We start from the raw sequence: 21,212 nt of genomic DNA, 5'->3' as shown, positions 1-21,212 counted from the left end.
AGGTCTGGCAGACCCAAAGCCACAACAGAATCAGTTTCTGAGAGTCAACAGCTTGCGTGATAGGCGGCTCACAGGACCACAGCTTCAAGCACAGCTTAACACTGGTCGAAGTAAGCAAGTCTCAGTTTCAACTGTGAAGAGAAGACTTCGAGCTGCAGGTGTGACAGGTCGAGTGGCAGTAAGAAAGCCATTGCTAAGATGGCAAAATAAGAAAAAGAGGCTTGCCTGGGCCATGAAGCACCGCCAGTGGACTACTGAAGACTGGAAGAAGGTCTTATGGACCGATGAATCAAAATTTGAAATCTTCAGTTCATCACGCAGGGTTTTTGTACGCCGTCGAGTAGGCGAAAGGGTGGTTCCTCGGTGTGTGACACCAACTGTCAAACATGGAGGAGGAAGCGTGATGGTCTGGTGCTCTTTTGCTGGATCCAGAGTCGGCGACTTGCACAGAGTGAGTGGCACCCTGAACCAAAACTGCAACCACAGCATTTTGCAGCGCTATGCAATACCCTCTGGTATACGCCTAGTTGGTCAGGGGTTCATCCTACAGCAAGATAATGACCCAAAACATACCTCCAGGCTATGTCAGAACTACCTTAGAAGAAAAGAACAAGACGGTAGGCTTCAAATCATGGAATGGCCAGCACAGTCTCCAGACTTAAACCCCATCGAGCTGGTTTGGGATGAACTGGACAGAAGGGTGAAAGCAAAGCAACCTACAAGTGCAACACATTTGTGGGAACTTCTGCAACAGTGTTGGGAAGAACTTTCCGAACAATATTTGATTTCCATTGTAGAAAGAATGCCACGAGTGTGTTCGGCTGTTATATCTGCAAAAGGTGGCTACTTTGATGAGTCAAAAATTTAGATTAAATTTTGTTAAACAAAACGATTCCATGATTTCTTTTTTTATCTCCAATTGTTTATTTGTTCTATGCTTTAATTTCAGAGTACATTGAGACATTAAACTGCGTAAATTTCAATAAAAACTGGAAAAATGGAGGTGTTCTAAAACTTTTGACCGGTAGTGTATATATATAAAACTACGCCGGGACTCATTCATTTTGCGCCAGTTAATACAGTCCGGCTGTGTATGTGGTGCATCTATCAAATCAGTAGCTTTGAATTGTTATGGAGTTTGGGAATTTATTAGAGTAGAAAAATAGATCTAAACGATTCAACTTCCTATGAATATGTAAAAGGTAAATTCAGATGGTTGACATGTCTGTATAGAATTTCAGCACACTTTACCTTTGTTTTAAGGGTAACTATCCTTAACTGTATCAGAAACTGCTTTACACACTGGTAAGCAGTGCCCTAAATGTGCCCTCCAGAGTAATATACAAGCACACAAGAACATTTAATAAGAAGTAATAACATGGAAGAATGTAGATGTATCAAACAATGCACTCTTGGATAGCTAAACATATTTCAGTGTGAGGGTGCCTACCAGTGCAAAAAGCTACATTAGCAATCATGGATGCAAGCAACACTAGAAACTTAATCTGATGTATATCCTGCAATTTAGTTATTCCCTGGCATTGCAGATTCCATGAAATCAAAACTTTGGTACAATATGTCACTATTTTTTTATATACCATACTTGAGGTAAATTCAAACATCCATTGAATGGGTCTCTTTTGTTTAATTATTCTCTTTTTGGTATGACAGCTGTTATTACGTCATACATAGAAGTTTTGGTTCAACCTTTTGTGACCAGTGCCAGGGAATGTTTTTGCACCTAACCAACATAAACCAGTCATAAAGTATCAGCATATTCATAATATAGTGGACTTATGTATTAAGTTGAACCCTCACTTAGATTATTGTTATTATCATGGTCTATGCCAGACTCTATGGAATGTGCCAGAACAATGTTGAGCTAAAGTAAGTTTTTATCGAGCTATTGTCAAACCTTTGTTGGTCGTCAGAGTAACACTATACGAATGAATGTGTTGGTGGAGCCCATGACATCATGCTAAACAATGCAATTTAAATGCCAGCTGCCTTTTGTACCTCTTCTGTTTAGTTTTCGCACTGCAGATAAACGGCTGAGATGTTCAGTGGTCTAGGACCGGTGCTAGTCACTCATGTAGGGGGGACTGTTTATCTGTTTGGGGGCACTTGGGACAGTTTTTAAACATGTTCAAGTTCCTACATTCCTGCATTTGTAATTCTTTTCAGTGTTCATTTCTTTAATGTCAACTGACGCAAGTGTAACTGAGCTGTGTAACCAATCTTTGCAAATCAAAAGGTAAAGAATCCTGCCGTTCTCCAGTAGCTCTTTTCATTTCAACAAAGGACATGTTTGTATATAATTAATACACAGTACTTTAACACATGATGTAAGAGCTCTTTGCTTTGAGCCATAATAAATGGCATTGATGCCGTGACACACTAACACACACGCACACACCCCAGCCATTGGGAGTCCAACGTCCAATCATGTTGCTGGGGTGATGATGTCACATGTTTCCCCTGCATCATCGATGCCCTTTCTTTACTTTTTCTAAATCAAGCTGGCAGTTTCAGCATATGGTTACATTTTTAGGGTGGCAATGCTGAAGATATATTTATAAGGGTGTTGTCACTCTAATATGGCAAAATAGTTTAAAGTTGTGAGCAGGATTTATTGCTTTTCTATAATTATGTATTATTAGATGAAGAAAATAAAAAAAAAACATCTTAGCAGTGAGATGGACAACATGTAATATGTTCCATTGGAAGTGCATTAATTAAAAGGGAATGTGTTCTTTGTTCTGTTACTAATTAACTGACCCTGTTTATCTTCCTTCTCCCTCCAGCTCCTCCACCAGCGACCTCTCTGGCTATGACCATGGGTACTTAAGGAAGAGTCCGGACCAGTACAGCTCTCGGGGGAGCATGGAGAGCCTTGACCATGGCAACCCTGCTTACAGCTGCCACCAGCTCTCCCCGGCGAAGTCCACCAACAGCATTGACCAGCTCTCCCACCTGCACAGCAAGAGAGACTCTGCCTACAGCTCCTTCTCGACCAGCTCCAGCATCCCAGAGTACCCAGCCCCGTCCTTCTCCAAAGAGCGCTCCTGCTCCATGGAGAACATGCACTCCCAGAGGGGAACTGAAGGCATGAAGCAGGCTGACATCAGGTACATCAGGACGGTCTATGACCCCCAGCGGGGCATCTCTGAGGAACGCGAGGTCAGCTCTTCCTTGCTGGTGCGCAACAGCGAGGGTAAGATCCAGTCTGACCCCAGGGGAGGCCACGCATATGCCAATAGCAGCAGCAGCAGCAACCATGCAGTCAACAGGCACAGCATTGGTCCCGTTTGGGGGCACCCCCACAACATGAACGAAGGTGACAGCACAAAGGGGCCCCCAGCGCCGCCCATGCGCAGAGACAGCTACGTTGCCATCAGGAACCATGAGAGGCCAAACTCCTGGTCCAGTCTGGAGCAGGCCAGGTCTGCCCGGGCCTCACAGAAGGGAGGGTGGCCCCACTGTGGCAGCTCCATCTCTTCAGGGAAGTCCTCATTTTCCGCAGAAGGCCATCTGCACACTGTGGTGGAGAAGAGCCCTGAAAGCAGCCCCACCATCAAACCCAAACAAAGCTTCACTCAGGCACCTCAGCCGGGGAAACCAATGCTCCCCACAGGGGTCTACCCAGTGCCTCAGCCAGAGCCTCACTATGCACAGGTCCCATCCAGCTGTCCCAGCACTAACACCATGCTTTACCCAGCACTGGCGAAAGAGAGTGCTTACGGCACCCAGACAGACCGCAACACCAGTGTCACAGGGGGAGGGGTAATAGCAGAGAATGGATACCAAAGCAACACCACAACGCCATCTGCTTTTTATCAGACAAAGCCCGTGCAGCAGGCAGAAAGCAAGTATGATGTTTCACAGGCCAAATGTGGACTTTACAAGTCTCACTTTACAGCTGATGAAGACTTGTACACAGGCTCCCAAGCACAAAACCAAGAGGACAGGAGCTACAGTTACAGCACACCCCCAAGCGCCAGACAGGGCACTAGTGACTTGTACAGCACTCCTCAGCAACTCCCAGTTCAACACAGAGGGGAAAAGGAGGCATATCCTCAGTGCACAGAAGATCAGGTAAATTTAGACAGGCATCAATGGAAAAGGGAGGAAGAGGAAAGCATAGGTATACAGTGGACCGAAGGTAGTAATCAAGTATGGAAAAATAACCAGGAGAATGTGACTTTATCTCAAGCAGGCTTTAAGGAACCGCAGCAACCCTGGGAAACCTACAGTGAAATCCAACTCCAGGAGTCATGCAAAGATTTTAAAGAGACTTCCTCTGAGCACTGGAGCGACCTCAAAGGACACCACAGCGTGTCATCTGTGTGGCAGCAGGCACAGCCACAACACAAGCATGAGGACCCTTCCCATCAAAAACAGCGTCCTTTGAGCCCAGAATGCACCAGGAGCCAGTACAGCACCAATAGCACCCAAATCTCTCAGAATGGGAAGAACGAAGCAGCCAAACAGCGCTGCTCAGTGCTAGAGAAGGTCAGCAAGATTGAGCAGCTTGCGCAGGAAAATCAGCGAACACAGAACATGGGCAGCAGCGGCTACAACCCTGGCTTCGTCTACGGGCGGCTGAGCCAGTCTTCAAGTGGGAGGAGCTCATACACCAGCATTGATGACATTCGCAGCAGGTTGAACTTCTCAGAGGGGCCAAGCACAATTAGGCAGCAGGCTTCCCCACAGAATTACGTTAGGGAAGTGAAGAGCACAAGTGGATCAGAAGAGCTGAGGCAGCAGCAGCAACAGACAGTGTCAGCCCATCAGCGAAGGAAGAGCGAGTACTATTCCCTGCATATTCAGAATGAGCCACAGAGTATGGCAGCCCAGCTACAGAGGAGCAAGAGCACTTTGCAGCTGAGCAGGGAGGAGGAATGCAGGGAGAACCAGTGGAGGGATGACTTTTCAGCCCCTCACCACGACAAGACATTCAACAGGGCCTACAGGAACAGCATCAAAGACGCCCAGTCCAAGGTTCTCAGAGCAACCTCCTTCAGACGCAAAGATTTGGAAATCAGCCCGCCCCAGCTAAACAAGCACAGGTCTGCGGACAGAACTACCTCTGATCAGACTGTGAGCAGCTCTCCCAGGACTAGCGTGGTGTCACCTCACGCCCCCAAGGAAAGGCACATCATCACACCTGAGGCGGACAGCAGCAGTCCAGCACCAGAAATCCCCAGCGCCCCCCCAGTAACGCACCAGATTCCTCGCATCGGGGGACGCAAACGACTCACAGCAGAGCAGAAAAAACGATCTTATTCAGAGCCTGAGAAGATGAACGAGGTAGGGGTATCGGACAGTGACTCCTCGCCTTTCCCCACACAAAGGAAAAGCATCCACCACTTGCTTTTCCCAGAGACGAGCGTGGCAGACCGCAGGAGAATCTTTGAGAGAGAAGGCAGAACACACTCCGCCTCTACCGCAGCCAGCCTGTCCCGGCCTGAGCTAAAGCAGCTGCAGCAGAGCGCGTTGGCCGACTACATCGAGCGCAAGATGGGGCGACGACCCTCCGGCAGGGAGCGCCCCCAGAGCTCCTACCTTCAATCTGTCAACTCCGACTCCTCCCAGAGTCTGTCCTCAGCCTCCAGCTTGAGCTCTCTGCAGGACCAGAGCTACTACCGACGGCAGCCCACCAACAAGCAACCAGAAACAGGAAGAGTCTCTTCCACCCTGCCCCCTGGCCTCCTGGGCTATTTTGACTTGGATAAGAACCAGTCAAGACACTCTTCCTGCAGCAGCTCCGTGTCCAGTCGCCACAATGGCAAGAGGCAGCAGAGATACTACAGCTCAGAAATGGAGCTGAGCACAGCAGTCTCCGCACCGCAGGACCCCTGCAGGCACCATAGACTGTCCCACTACACACACCAGACACAGAAGCAGCCTTTCGAGAGGGGGTCCCCGGCTAGGAATTCAGGGAAGTGTGCCTCTGCCGAAGACCTGCTGGAGCGCTCAGAGAACCAGATTGTTGCCATCCATGTACGTTGCAGATCGTCTCCTTCAGCTGAGAAGCTAAGTCAGGTATGTCCTGCAGTATGGAGCTAATGTATACATCACTGATAATTTCTTTGTCTGAAACGTGCCCGTGACCATAAGGATTTCATTAAGGAAGACAGCAAAGACAGCAAAAAAATATATATTGTGACAGAAATAAATGCCCAAGTATTTTGGAAAGTAACTGAAAACAATAATTTCATACAGTATATAAAAAGCAAACGACCCCCAGAAAAAAAAAAGGTTTCGGGGTATCTCGAAAATAGCTAAAAATACGCACCGAAAAACAGAAGCCCTAATTATAATTGATAGCCTAGCCCTGTCTGCCTGTTACCATATAAGACACTTTATACAGTAGTTATTTATTAGAAAGAAAGTTTGAACTTCACAAAGAAAAAAGCTTGTACAAAATGTTGATGGGAACATTGAGGCCAGCTGTGCAAATATTTTCCATACCAGAATTGTTTCAGTTAAAGAATACAGTAAAGTCCATAGGCTCTACTGAAGGATGGAAAACTAAAATAAAGAAATAAAACCTTATACTGCATCCTTTAAGTTTAATAGTGAGAACGGATTAACTGACATGAAAAGTAAACACTGACTGGTGTAGCCAGCCAGATATACAGTAATCAAACAGAACATTTGGGTGTAGCCTCTGGCTGGTATTTTAAAAGACCTGCCACAAGAATGAAGGGAAACAAATGAGGTCCTCATTTAGGGTCATGGGAGCCGTTTAAACAAGCACTTGCGGTTGCCATAAAATAAATTCATAACTTCACCAGTATCGAAGCTTCCATCAGTTTTAAGTCAGTCTTACCAGCAGTCTTAACCACAGTGCATAAGTCTTTTTTAAATTCATCTCACCGAGAGGGGTCAGAATCCGCAACAGCAGTGCAACACACAACACTGCCTGTTACACTAGGATGGTGAAAGTTCTAGAAGTCTCATTGAATAGTGCCTTAGAACAAGGGAATACTGCAGGTGACAGTGTGCAGGTCTGCACATGATAAGGAGCTCTGTAGAAATCGAAGCTGCTGTGTTGTTGTTAAACAAGTCCCTTTTAGAAACAATAGCTTTCAACAGCTGGAGAGGCAAAAAGCTGTCAGGAGGTTGTCTTTCATGAGCCAGAAGCGGCTTGTATTTTATTAAGAGTTGAGGAGGTAGAAAGTTGATATTATCAGAGCGCACAGCCTGAGTTCATGAACGTGTGTGTTTAAATTATTGCTGTTACTGGGCTCATAAATGTTATGTGCCTGCTCCTCACCAAGAGTAAACTGTCAGCGTTGGTATATTCTTTTTGACAATCACTATATATAATTAGTAACCTGCAGTATGCAGCCAGGTGAATGTTAAAAACCTGAACATGTGACGTACAAGCAATAGTAATCAAGAAGTAAATGATATCAGTGTGCAAACATATTAAATGTGACAGTGGCATTATAATATGCAAAAACTTCTTCCCTGATCCTTTACTGGGTCCTCTCTCAGTTGCGTCATATTTTTTCAAATGAAGAGCCACTAATGTTCTTTTATCCTATTTTGGTCAAAACCTCCCTTCTGCTGTCAAATTGCTGAAATAAGTGGGGAAGTATGCTCCATTTGCAAGAGGCTGCCGCTGGGCTGAGTGAACTAAAGTCACACGGACAGCAATGGAGGAAGTCCATATTGCTTTTCCTGTGTGGTGGCCATTAACAAGCGTTGGGTTCCTTTCCAAAATGTCTTGATCAGAGATTGCAGATAGATAAAGGGCTTGCTGATCTCTGAGGGGGAGTGAGAAAGAGGGAGCAGAGACGTGATTATTGTCTTTAGAAGCTGATGGCAGATATAGAGGAAATGACTGTGATAGCTGCCTGTGATTTATCTCAGTGAGCAGGCTAATGGTTAGCTTTTTTGGTCTTTAAAACCCTGGGCTTATAGAGTAGGAAAAAGGAATTGAACATTTGAATCCTCGATTAATTCTCACCTCTGCTAATGTAAGCTCTCCACAGTACAAATGTGTTGTTTTTACCCCCACTGAAACTTGCCCTCCTGTTTTCTAGGACTGTGCCATGGGAGTAAACAAGCTGTTTGGCGGCTCAGTGAAGGATCCTCTTTCTTCAGCTGGCAGTGGAAACAGGTATGCAAGCATGCTTGTATTTTGAAGCTGGAACAAGCAACCCTAAATCCCTACCAATAAAACAAGGGCTCACTGTGTTTAATTGTACAGTACACTGTGACCTCTTATTCTGCCTTGTCTAGTATGCACCTCTGGGAGCTGGTGTGAGTGGGGAATTGGGTTTTGTTTGTGTAATTAAATGTTTTAAAAAATGTAGACTCCACTTTCAGGTACGGTAGGTAAGAAACTATTATCACTAATCTCACAATAAACATTTTTTTTATGTTTATGTTTCTTTTTTTGTTTAGTTTTTTAAGAAAATACCGGGCTACTTGACAGTGAGGAACTCATACAGGTTTATTTTTTAACATTCATTCATTATACAGTCCCACATTTTATCAATTTCATGTGACTTTATTACCTGAAACATTGCTTCTTTGTTATCTTATGTTTTTTAAGTGAAAGAAATAATCAGGATGCTCAGTAATTTTAAAACAAAAAGACAAAATGCTTCAGATTCACTTCAGATAATCTAATTGTCTCATGCTTCCCCGAAAACCACCTGCAAAACTCTTAACTCCCAGAGTACAGCTGACTTCCCTCTAGATTTCTACTGTGGGAAATACCATGGAAGATGTAGGCAGCTGTTCTCTTTCCCCTTAGAATATCCCTGTCCTGGGAGAAAGGGAATTGGCAGGTGTCCTGTGAAGCTTGGCACTGTCAAGAAATATGATTGCTATACAAGAACATTTTGCATAAACTAGTCATAATAAGTTAGCGATGTAGTTAAATCAGCATCCAGGGTATTCAGATGGTACAGTATGTCCTCCTGTGCCACTTTGAACAATAGTATTTCATAAACAAGGGTCGTACTTTTAAGAAACAAAGTCGTAATCTGGGTTAAATAAAAAGAAAACAAGCACATGAAAAACTAAATTTCTTTAGTGTTTATCAACAGAGGTGTAGACGGTACAGTTTGTTATCTGATTGTCTTGTCAGATGTTTAATGATTGCTACTGTAATGTGTAATGTATCTCCGTACCCCAAGGCGATGTGTACCAGCTATTAAAAATAGAACCGAAGAGAGAGAATATGGACTTTCCCTGCATAGTTGAAATTCTTCATTAGTCTTCCTTGAAGCCCCACCTGACAGGATTCAGCTGTTTAAAAAACATAATTCTTATTTATCTTTCACACTCATTCACATAGGAAGAGAAGGAAATAAAGAAGGCAAGAGGCAGTCAAAACTTTTGGAAAAGACAATATTGACAATATAGATACATTATGGGTCTTATTCATATCCTGTTTTCAGTTTTATTATTAATTAAATAATGTTTGATACATACAGTGTCGTGAAAAAGTATTTGCCCCCTGTCTGATTTCCTGCATTTTTGCACATTTTTCACATTGTATTTGGTCAGATTTTTTTGTGGGTTGTAGCAAAGTTTGGTGCTTCTTTCATTTGTTTGGTGTGCAAGGTAATCAAACGTGCAATCTTCAGGTGTGAAAAAGTTATTGCCCCCCCCCCCCCCCCCAGTTAACTCAACCCAATTAAAGGGATAATTAGGGTCAGCTGTTTGAGTACTTTGGTTAACAACCAGGCCTGATTTGGGCCAGACCTGCTCAATATAAATCTGACTAACTTTGGCCCTTACCATCAGAGTGAAAAAAGTTGTTGATGATCAGTCTGGAAAGGGTTACAAAGCCAGTTCTAAGGCTCTGGGGCTCCACCAAACCACAGTCAGAGCCATATTGTCCAAATGGAGAAAGTTTGGGACAGTGGTGAATCTTCCCAGAAGTGTCCGTCCTGCCAAAATCTCTCCAAGAGCAAAGCGTAAAATCGTCCAGGAAGTCACAAAGAACCCTAGAACAACATCCAGGGATCTGCAGGCCTCTCTCGCCTCGGCTAAGGTCAGTGTTCATGACTCCACCATCAGAAAGACACTGGGCAAAAATGGGATTCATGGCAGAGTAGCAAGGCGGAAACCATTGCTCACTAAGAACATGAATGCTCGTCTCAAGTTTGCCAAAAAGCACCTGGATGATCCTCAAGTTCTGGAACAATGTTCTATCGACAGATGAGTTAAAAGTGAAACTTTTTGGCCCGACATGGGCCCCTTTATGTCTGGCGAAAACCAAACACTGCATTCCACAGTAAGAACCTCATACCAACAGTCAAGCATGGTGGTGGTAGTGTCATGGTTTGGGGATGCTTTGCTGCATCAGGACCTGGACGCCTTGCCACCATTGAAGGAACCATGAATTCTGCTCTGTATCAGAGAATTCTACAGGAGAATGTCAGGCCATCCGTCCGTGAGCTGAAGCTGAAGCGCAGCTGGGTCATACAGCAAGACAATGATCCGAAACACACAAGCAAGTCTACATCAGAATGGTTGAAAAACAAGAAATCTAAAGTTTGGAATGGCCTAGTCAAAGTCCAGACCTAAACCCCATTGAGATGTTGTGGCAGGACCTGAAACGAGCAGTTCATGATCGAAAACCCACAAATGTCACTGAGTTGAAGCAGTTCTACATGGAGGAGTGGGCCAAAATTCCTCCACGGCACTGTGAGAGACTAATCAATAACTACAGGAAGCGTTTGGTTGCAGTTATTGCTGCTAAAGGTGGCGTAACCAGTTATTGAGTCTAAGGGTGCGATTACTTTTTCACACGGGGGCATTGGGTGTTGCACAACTTTCTTTAATAAACAAATGTAATATGTATCAAATTTTTGTATTATTTGTTCACTCAGGGTCACTTTTATCTAATATTTGGTTTTGGTTGAAGATCTGATAACATTCAGTGTCAAAAATATGCAAAAATGCAGAAAATCAGACAGGGGCAAATACTTTTTCACGGCACTGTATATCTATAAAGCTGTTCAATTCACAATACAGTCGTCTAAGAGAACGAAGTGCTCTCTCAGCCGTGTTCTCTAAGACAGAGTTGACCACCAGACACAATATGATTTCATAAATAAATAAATATGTATTACTTGTCATCATGAACCATGTTCATCAACACATAAAATTAACAGAATAGGTAAGAGACAAGCAATAGGCAAGTGTATGTTAATAAACTATGATAATAAAGTGTACAGACAAACTAACCTTAATAAACTAAATTAACACAGCACACCTACACTCGTTAAAAAATGCAGCAGCAGCTCTAGATTAATTATGAATACCTGTACAGGAACAATATTCAAGACAATTATTTAACAGAATGGTGAAGCAACTCACCAGAACGGAAAACACCAAATTGCTCTGCGACTTGTGTCTGATTCAGGTTTTTTTCAGGATCTCGAAAAATTTCCAACTTTTTGTAGCAAGAGAAACAGCGGTGCTTTCACCATTTGTTTACATGCCATTTTGTAGCGATGAGGTGCACTCGTGGAAATCAGAATACAAAAGAAGTCAATGATATGACGACGGTTCTGGAAAGATTGAATCAACCAATCGGTGTGCCTCAAGACACTCTCGTGATGACAAGGCACGTTTGAAAATATTTTTGAATAAACCACTTGAATTTAAGTTTGATGATGATGAGTTGTCAGGTTACAAAACAGTACTGTATCAGTTGTGAACGAATCACTAGCAGTACCCAAAACGTGTTCTTTGAAGCAAAGTTCCTGTTCCTTTACCCGGAGCATTTACAATGGGGAAAATCTGTTTCATCACAAGGGTGTTCTCTTAGGCAAAGTGTTTTCTTAGGCGGTATGTACGCGGAGGTTACTGTACTGCTTATATTCATGTACATTTACATCCTATCCATTCATATTTTGAGAGTTTTTGTGGTTCATTTTTGGCTCATTTGTTTTTTAAAGTGAAAGATGAAGTCAGTGAAGACCCTTACTTAGCCCATCTTTGTTCTCAATCATTTTGCTTGTTTATCTTAAATAGTTTTCATTCCTGAAGGGTGAACTTATTATTATTATTTATTTCTTAGCAGACACCCTTATCCAGGGCGACTTACAGTCGTGAACAAAAATACTTGAATTGCATTGCATTATCTTACTCAGAGACTTGCAATTAATGATAACGATGAGGGTAATTTATAATACAGTATCATTCAGCATAATTAAAGTGGAGTCACAGTTTAAGTTAAGATCGCTGATAAAAAGAAACTTGCCTCGAGCAATCATCTGAAGAATCTCAGACTTGAGAAACAAGTAAGAGTTTTATTTTATTTTTCTAAAGATTGCTGACTCATTACATATTTCTATAAATGATTCACAACGCTGAATATAAATAATACCAATGGGGGACATTCCTTTGTAGTTAAAATGCTTCCTGCTTAATCTATTATGGAAAAAAAAATACTTTCAATCCTGACCCTAGTTTTGTCTTTGAGGCAGCCTGACACCATGATCAGGGTATTCATGTGTTTTGATCACAGTTGGGCGCGCTAGTTAGATTTCAAACAATTAGAACAACTCATAACCTGCTGTGTTCTTGGATTGATTAACTTTACATTTTCAGAATTTGCATTTTGTGCAATGATATTAGTACTTTACTTCCTTGTGAGGGATTAGTAGATTAAATTCAGAGTACAAAGGTTCTGCTCATGGTAAGACAATATGTTTCTTTGTCTATCTTGCACAGGTTCAATGTTGTGCATCTATGTCATTGCATGTATACAGACCCCTTCATTTGTAGACAGTTTCTCAGTCACCTAGCACCACTATATCTGCATTGCTCCATTGTGATATCACTACATTTCCAATAAGTTCATATCACATTTACTAGGCTGTTTGCCTCTATCCCTAATAAGACTTCACCTGGTATCAACAGCCATCTAGTGTTTCAGCAGAAAATTGCCCAATGGTGATTTATTCTGTGTACATTTCTTCATTAGCTCAAGTCTTTATATTGATTCTAAAGTTAGTAATGGATCCTGATCCTTACAAAATACTGTATTTTATAAATGCCATTCTAGAATGAACTTTTCCTGATTATTTTTTTTTTCTGCAGACGTCCAGAGAATGAAGACAAAAAAATTATCCAAAGGACAGTTTCATCATCTCACCCTACCACCAGCTATGGGGTCGAGCACAAACCCCAGATTCTGAGCAGCACGTCTGTGTGGAAGGAGAGACACCGGCACACAGACCCCCAGAGACCCAGTAGCACTTCAAGCCTGGCATCGCCAGCCCCTGTCAGTGTGCAGACTCCTCACCACAGTTCAAGCTCAGAATCAGTAGAGACCACAAAGCCACCAATCCCCCTGGGTCAAAGCATCCACAGCCATACTCTAACTAAAATGCAGGGCACAGCGGCAAACCCAGGTACAGGGCTAAGCATCAGCAGCAACGACAGCACAACAAACACTGTCCAGGCCAGCTTGAGGAGACAGAGCTCCCCTGAGAACAGCTCTTCAGAAGAAATCCTGGAAGACCAGCAGAGGAAAGCCAGGCGCCCTCAGAGACCTCCACCTCCCAAGATAAAGTGGGTGAACTCATTCAGCGAAGAAGACAGTCCACCCTTCTCCAGAGACGTGTTCCAAAGACCCGCCCACGCCACAGACCAGTACAGCTCTTCCTCTGAGACGGAGACCCTGACTGCGAGCCCCAGTCCCTGCTCCCAGCGACGCGACACTCTCTGCTCCCTGCGGATCTCTGAGTCCCGGCTCCAGTCCCCGTCCTCTTCCTACTCCCTTCAGGACGATGATGAGGTGTTTATTTCAGACCCCGCGCCACCTCCACCACCTCCACTGGAGCTCCCTGCGGTCCTGGTCAGTGCAGAGGACTTCCCTCCCCTACCTGCACTGCTAGCATTCTCCCATGATCAACGATGTGATGTTTTCCCCTCTGTTCCTGAACCACAGCCTACAAAAAGGTACCCAGCATTCACTATCATTAGAAGACAGTTTCTTGTATTGCTTTACATATAAACAGTTATGACCACATATAGTACATACAAGTATTGTATGTGGTTAGCAAGGCCAAAGGTTTCTGAATGACAGGGCAAGGTGTCTTCAGCGGTTTCTGTTGGTCCACAGGAACTGTAGACTGGCTTTGGGTTTCTGTTGTTGTTTTGTTGAGTTATCTTGCTGAGTTGTTATATTCAGTCTTGCTTGTTACATTATGTTACATTATATAATTATACAATTCATATCTTAAACAGAAGTTACAGTCCCTATTCCCAAGTTGAAAATCTAGTGCCACCTTAAACAGCTGAAATAAAAATAAACACAAGCTGCAGGACTGAAAAACCAGAACAACTTGTTGAAAATGAGGTGACAATCCTAATCTTAGCTCAGAGGTGAAAATGCAAATTTAAAACTTTTTTTCTGTTTGCATGAATTATGTTTTTTCTTTCCCTGTTCAGCATGAAGAGCTTTTCTGAAAACGTGACAAGCCAGGACAGGTCATCCTCTGCGGGGGAAGAGAGAAGATTGTCCTTGACACACATCCTACCTGAAAGCTCGTCGACGTCCAGTACACCAAACCAGGGCCTTGCCTCGTCAACACACAAAGGATCGCCCATAACACTGGAGAACGATGGAAGTCTGAGTGTGGACGAGCCCTGGGAAAGGGAGAAGGCTCTGGGCTGTTCTGAAGGCCACCTTGAAGCTCTGGAGGCAGACCACCCCTGCCTGAAGGAGCAAGAGAAGTCTGCAGAGGACATTAAGTCTGAGGAACTGGCCAAGGAGATCATCACCAAGGACACGTCTCTAGCTTGCATCCTGGATCCCAGTTCCAAACTGAAGACCACCATGGACCTGATGGAAGGGATCTTCCCCAAAGGCAACACCGTGCTGAAGCAGAACCAACTCCAGAGGAACAAGAAGAAACTGGCCAGCAAAGCCTCTTCACAGGAGGACAAGTAAGTCAACCAACCTTTTTACTCCAAAAGTATGTACATTAGAGTGTTTAGGATACACAGGTGGTTTTGAACTCATTTTTAGCTGCAGTGCAGGAAGACATTTCACATGTGGTCTGTTTCTAATCAAAACATAATGAAAATGTACTTTATACATGAATGAAAAACAATAATTGTAATTGTGTTGGGTGGATTTGTTACACATCCTGATGATGAACCCAGTTTGTTGTGGATGTTTCACAATATACCTCAATGTTGAGCGCCCCAAATGTGAAAATGAACCATATGTGAAAGGGTCATAAGACAAAGCAGATTCATTAGAGTTTTTACTATGAGCTTAATTAGCCGTATTTTACACATAAAAAGCTCAGGTGTCTGTAATTAAAGGGTACATTCAGGGCCGGATTAAGTTTAATGGGGGCCCGGGGCTGTTCTCGTTTTGGGGGTGCCTCTTTGCATATTCATTTGCTACCCTTTACTGTTTTACTACCACCACATTCGATTAACATTAATGTCAAATTCATTCTTAGCTGATCCATATTTTACCTGATTCGATGTTTGAATTAGCTCCAGTTTTGAAAATGAGCATTGGCCACAGTGTTAGTTACTGGCAGTTTCAAATACAAAATGGCAAGTTATCTGGAAATGTGTTGTCCTTATCTCTTACGAAAATGTACGTGTATAATAGGTTTGTAGTAAATATATATGCAATCAGAAAATGTTTAGCAAATAATACAAGGATAGTACACAGCGCTTTCTTATGTAATGTTTTTATTATTATTATTATTATTATTATTATTATTATTATTATTATTATTATTATTATTATTATTATTAGTGTCAGCAGAGCTGCACACACAGGAACTGCATATTTTTTATTATTATTTATTTATTGGTTTATTATTATTTATTTATTGAGGCGGGCTCTGTTTTAAGACAACCTAAAAACTTCATGGAAACCTAGTTTAAGAAAGCTGTACAATATCAGTAAGTCACGCAAGGCCAAATTGGAACTCAGGCACAAACATAGCCTCCCGTATTTTAATATGAATTAGTTTATTTGCATTGGAACAAGAATTGCTCAGTCTAAAAGAAAACTACATGGAAACACACACAACCCATGAGAAAGGTGAAACTTATTTTTATTTTTCCATGGAGATTGCCCCACTGTATTCCATATAAACCTAGGTCTTTTCCTCCTGTTGATTTCTCTCTAATGTATTTTCCTAAGTCCTGGTACCTTCACATACACTTGTTGGTATTGTATTAAAATAGCGTGTCACGTTCGCGCTGCAGCACACCTGATAATAATAATAATAATAATAATAATAATAATCTATTTCTTAGCAGACGCCCTTATCCAGGGCGACTTACAAGATATCACATTATTTTTACATACAATTACCCATTTATACAGTTGGGTTTTTTTTACTGGAGCAATCTAGGTAAAGTACCTTGCTCAAGGGTACAGCAGCAGTGTCCCCACCGGGGATTGAACCCATGACCCTCCGGTCAAGAGTCCAGAGCCCTAACCACTACTCCACACTGCTGCCCTAAAAGCGGCGCGTGACGTGATCGCAGGTCAAGTCATATGATCAGGCAGTCCCTGCTCCTCCAACGCAATACGGCTTGGTAAAAACAGGCATGTTGTTACGATCCATACAGTCACACGCTACTTATTCATTTTTTAGATATTGTATTATAAATTATATATATATATTTTGGGGCCTCTCAAAATCGGAGGCCCTGGGCTGCAGCCCCTGATCCGGCCCTGGGTACATAAGGACCTTTTTATTTTATTGTGTTACATGTTCCAATGTGTAGCTACGACTGTTTACGTAAGGTGTGTGTATTGTTTTAATTTTTTTTTTGTTTTTACATTTTGACCACTTTTTTAAACTTTTAAATGATGGCTTCCCATGTACCTGCATGGACCTCTCAGAACTACATTTCCCATTATCCTCCTGCTCATGGGAAATGTAGCATTGTTGTGTTTCCAAAAACGTACTGCAGCCCTTAACAACCCTGGCCTTAAAACCACATTTAACTGTGTACAAAATACGCTGAGTAATAGCAGTACGGTTCATATTTTTGAAGATAGTGGTGTTTTGAATAATTTGTATTTTAGTTTTTATTGTATTCATTAAATAAAATAATTAATTTATTTTAGAGTGTTTTAATAGCAATGATTCATTTGAACAATCGATATGGAGTGGAGTGGTATTCTTTAAATAACTGACTAGTGAATAACAAAGTCAAACCTGGATTTTGTTGTAATTCTACTGAGTTTCAAAAATAAGTTTCTGAAGCAAAAAACAAATCACGTTGTTTACCTTGTGTTTTCATTGTGTTCAGGAGAGAAGACAAGGAAGGAGCTGCAACCTTACTGACCTGCTCAACGAACTACAGCACATCCAGCCCCAAAGCAGAGCTGCTGAATAAAATGAAGAGCCTGGAGACAGACCTGGATGAGGAGGAGGCACAGAGTGATGTAAATGAGAAGAAGGTACTGTATGATGAAATGGCGTCACTCCTCTCCCCTTGTCTGCATTTTGCAATCATCCTTTACATCTCCAGATTCTCCAGAAGTAAATTCTCATCTGACAAACTCGTGAAGTACTGTATTTTACAATGAAAGCTTTTGGAATGATTATAGTGCCTCCTTGTGGAATCTTACTGCATTGCTGTTCCGACTCTTGGTTTTTAGTAAGTTACATTTCCGTGTGCAAGAAGAACAGTACAATTAATACATAATTAACAGCCGCAATAAATTCATCAATTTTATATCAGTTCAGATAACTGGGAATCCTTGTGTGCTTAGCGGTCTTGTCAGTGAGATTTTGAAGCCAGATATTGATTCCATCAAATCCATGTATGCACAAGCAATCATTGTAAAACATTATCATTTCATTTATTTACCAAATTTATAGGAACACCAACTTAGTTCCATCAGCAATAATTGATTATATAAAGATCATAGCAATAGTTTCTCCAGGTATGGAGCCCTATTTTCAACTGTACTGCAATAATAAGTCAGGCTTATTTGATGTCACTTAATTGAAGAAGCCTTATCTTTTTTTTTTTTTTTTTTTTTTATAAATTTAGTCGTTGCCAATTATTTTTATTATTTTCTCCCAATTTGGAATCGCCAATTATTTTATTATGCTCAGCTCACCGCTACCACCCCTGCGCTGACTCGGGAGGGCGAAGACGAACACACACTGTCCTCCGAAGCGTGTGCTGTCAGCCGACCGCTTTTTTTCACATTGCAGACTCACCATGCAGCCACCCAAGAGCTACAGCGTCGGAGGACAACGCAGCTCTCGGGCAGCTTACAGGCAATCCCACAGGCACCCGGCCAGACTACAGGGGTCGCTGGTGCGCGGTGAGCCAAGGACACCTTGGCCGACCTAGCCCGCCCTCCCCCCGGGCGATGCTCGGCCAAAGGAATAGCCTGGACTCGAACTCGCAACGTCCAGACTATAGGGCACATCCTGCACTCCACGTGGAGCGCCTTTACTGGATGCGCTACTCGGGAGCCCCCGAAGAAGCATTATCAACACAACTTAATAAGGGAACGTGGAGTATCCTTGCCATGGTTATTGCAGGATGTGCAGTAAATTCAGCTTTCCCCTTAACATGCCTTGCTGCAGTGCATGTTAAGGAACAGTCTTATTGAATGTGTTATTTACTCAAATCGTTGTATGTTCTGTTTAAGTGATGTTTTTTTTCCCTCTTTGATAGTTGGAGCTGGTGAATAGCATCACCCACAAGCTGGAGGCGCTGCACAGTGCGAAGGAGAGCCTGCTGGCTGACGTGAAACAGAATAACTCCCTGGGAGAGGAGGTGGAGGCCCTCATCAAGGGGCTGTGCAAACCCAACGAGTTTGACAAGTACAAGATGTTCATCGGGGACCTGGACAAGATCGTCAACCTGCTGCTGTCCCTGTCGGGGCGCCTGGCACGAGTGGAAAACGCCCTGAGCAATCTGGACGATGAGGCCAGCCCTGAGGAGCGGGTACGCAGTCCCTGCATTCTCTCTGTCCCAGTCTATACAGACTGCTTGTCGAGAGTAACAGTGTGCCACCTCATTTTAAATGGGTGGGCAAAGTGAACAGGTTTTATCAAAATGAACTCTTCTATAGATAGATAGATAGATAGATAGATACATTTGTTAGCTTGTTAGTTAAAAGTATATAAACAAAAAAGGGCCCCTAGATTAAATGTTTGTCTACTTGACTTTCTTATTTTTTATTGAGTTGTTCTCAGTAAATCAAAAGCCTGACCTAAAAACCAGCATCAAAATTCTAGACCTTCTTACAGGTACAGGTTCAAACCAAACATATCTACTCTCTCTACCGAAACCCTTACAGGTAGGATTTGTAATGTACTGAAACAATTTCTCCATGAATGTCTTAACCTGGATGTTGACTAATCACATGTAACTGAAGAAGGCCGAGACATTTATCTCCTTAACTTAGTTCCCTTTGTGGAGTGATGGGTGCGTTCGCATGCTCACTGTCCTGCCTGTGCATTTCAGACCTCGCTGAAGGAGAAGCAGAAGCTGCTCTGGGGCCAGCACGAGGATGCGCGGGAGCTGAAGGAGAACCTGGACCGACGGGAGCGGACAGTGCTGGAAATCCTGGGGCACTACCTGAGCGGCGAGCAGCTGCAGGACTACCAGCACTTCGTCAAGATGAAGTCTGCTCTCATCATCGAGCAGCGCAAGCTTGACGACAAGGTCAAGCTGGGGGAGGAGCAGCTTGAGTGTCTGATGGCCAGCCTGCCGCCAGACTTGGCGCCCAACGTGGGGACGCCCACCGCCTCGTCCCCAACCTGCAGCAGGAAAACCTCGTCCACCAGTCTACTCCCTCCACTCATCACCTCGCTTTAAAGGCCCCAGCCAAGTCAATGCGCTTGAATTCTGCTAATTTGCCAATACATGATCAAGGTCCCCCTCCTCTCTTTGAAAAGCAGAGAAGATACAGAGGTGTAAGTGAATATACATTGGTTCTCCAATCTGCTTAGGTGCAGCAGAGATAGATTTAAAACTGAAAACTGCAAGGCAGGAATGAGTCGTGCCAGACCCAGCTTAAAACCCTAATAGAAACGAGGGGAGGGAAATTGTTAACATTTGTTTTTATTGTATGTGAAATTATATATATATATAGAGAGATATATAACTTTTTAAATTGTGAAGAAAAATTACATTCATGTTTCTTGGACCTTCCTTAATGTTTGCCACTTGAAAACTTGAAGAAAATATAGGTATCCTCTGAAGCAATGTAAGTGTTTTTTTGTTCCACCAGTTATTTTGAAGAAGACACTTTTCTCTTCCGTAATTCTGGACTTTTTAAAACCCACAGCAGAAGACCATTGCGATAACTATTTATAAACCATTTTTTAAATGTAAGTTACTGTATATATGCTAACCTTTCTCAATTCTATTTTGTAGAAAGAAAATGTAATTTTGTACTTTGTAAAAGAAAAAAAAAGACTATGAGAAATCTAAAGATAGTCATACTGTCAGATGTAATGAAGTTTTGTAATACAAGGGCAGATTGCTTTCTGTTTCCTTCTTAGTACTCTGAATGGATGAAAAGCTCCAGGCTGCATGGTGTTGTGTACAGTCAATATTAAAGGATATATTCCTTATGAACGAGCTGTGTGTGCTTGGCAACATTTTCATTCTGTACTAACTGAAATACAGTCCAGTTTGTTTCAGCTGGAAAAGCAAGAATCGGGAGGTCTGGAAAAGGGAGCCAGAGCAACACCTAAAATGAAACCTTCTTATAAGACTTTAAAGATGTTCTTTCAAAATGCACCACTATAATATTCTAGGACTTCTTCAACAGTTGTAACGTTGTGAATAAGCATGTTGTTCCTGATATCCTGTCTATAATGTCAGCAGAAATCAAATGCAGTCAGTCAAAGAATGTTACAAGAGAGTTAAATATCCAGAATTGGATCAATTGATGGGAACAGTTCATTCTCCCAACACATGTCAGCTGCACTGGCGCCATGTTTCATTTCATGTATACAGAATGAGCAAAACATTTCTTTTTTTGTTATGGTTCGACATAAATCATTTTGTTTCAAGGTACAGAATAGTTAATAATGTGTTTGATGAACAGACTGGACTGTATTGTTATAATAACAGTAATATTTACTTGCACATCTTTGGCACTGCACCTTTTTTAAATGCTGAAGTAATAATAAAAAGATATATATATTTTGAAAAACACTCAACCACAGTGAAAATATGGTAAAACACAG

General features: G+C 42.5%; 1 protein-coding gene across 7 annotated transcripts in view; it reads left to right on the top strand.

Annotated features, from left to right (window-relative positions):
• The window catches only part of LOC117409300 (protein Shroom3), a 124,786-nt gene extending 104,188 nt beyond the window's left edge, over nucleotides 1–20,598 (top strand). For all 7 annotated transcript variants that reach the window (XM_058990860.1, XM_058990853.1, XM_058990887.1 and 4 more), the window contains 7 exons: nucleotides 2,805–6,045; nucleotides 8,058–8,134; nucleotides 13,087–13,950; nucleotides 14,443–14,940; nucleotides 17,293–17,443; nucleotides 18,682–18,954; nucleotides 19,477–20,598. In XM_058990860.1, the coding sequence (XP_058846843.1) occupies nucleotides 2,805–6,045; nucleotides 8,058–8,134; nucleotides 13,087–13,950; nucleotides 14,443–14,940; nucleotides 17,293–17,443; nucleotides 18,682–18,954; nucleotides 19,477–19,830 (5,458 nt within the window). In that variant the 3' untranslated portion in view covers nucleotides 19,831–20,598. The remainder of the gene's footprint in view (nucleotides 1–2,804; nucleotides 6,046–8,057; nucleotides 8,135–13,086; nucleotides 13,951–14,442; nucleotides 14,941–17,292; nucleotides 17,444–18,681; nucleotides 18,955–19,476) is intronic.
• The last annotated feature ends 614 nt before the right edge of the window (nucleotides 20,599–21,212 follow it).

Source organism: Acipenser ruthenus, chromosome 2 (assembly GCF_902713425.1).
Source record: "Acipenser ruthenus chromosome 2, fAciRut3.2 maternal haplotype, whole genome shotgun sequence".
NCBI lineage: Eukaryota > Metazoa > Chordata > Actinopteri > Acipenseriformes > Acipenseridae > Acipenser > Acipenser ruthenus.
Note: the sequence above shows the minus strand (reverse complement) of the source record. Positions and strands in the feature narration are given on the sequence as shown.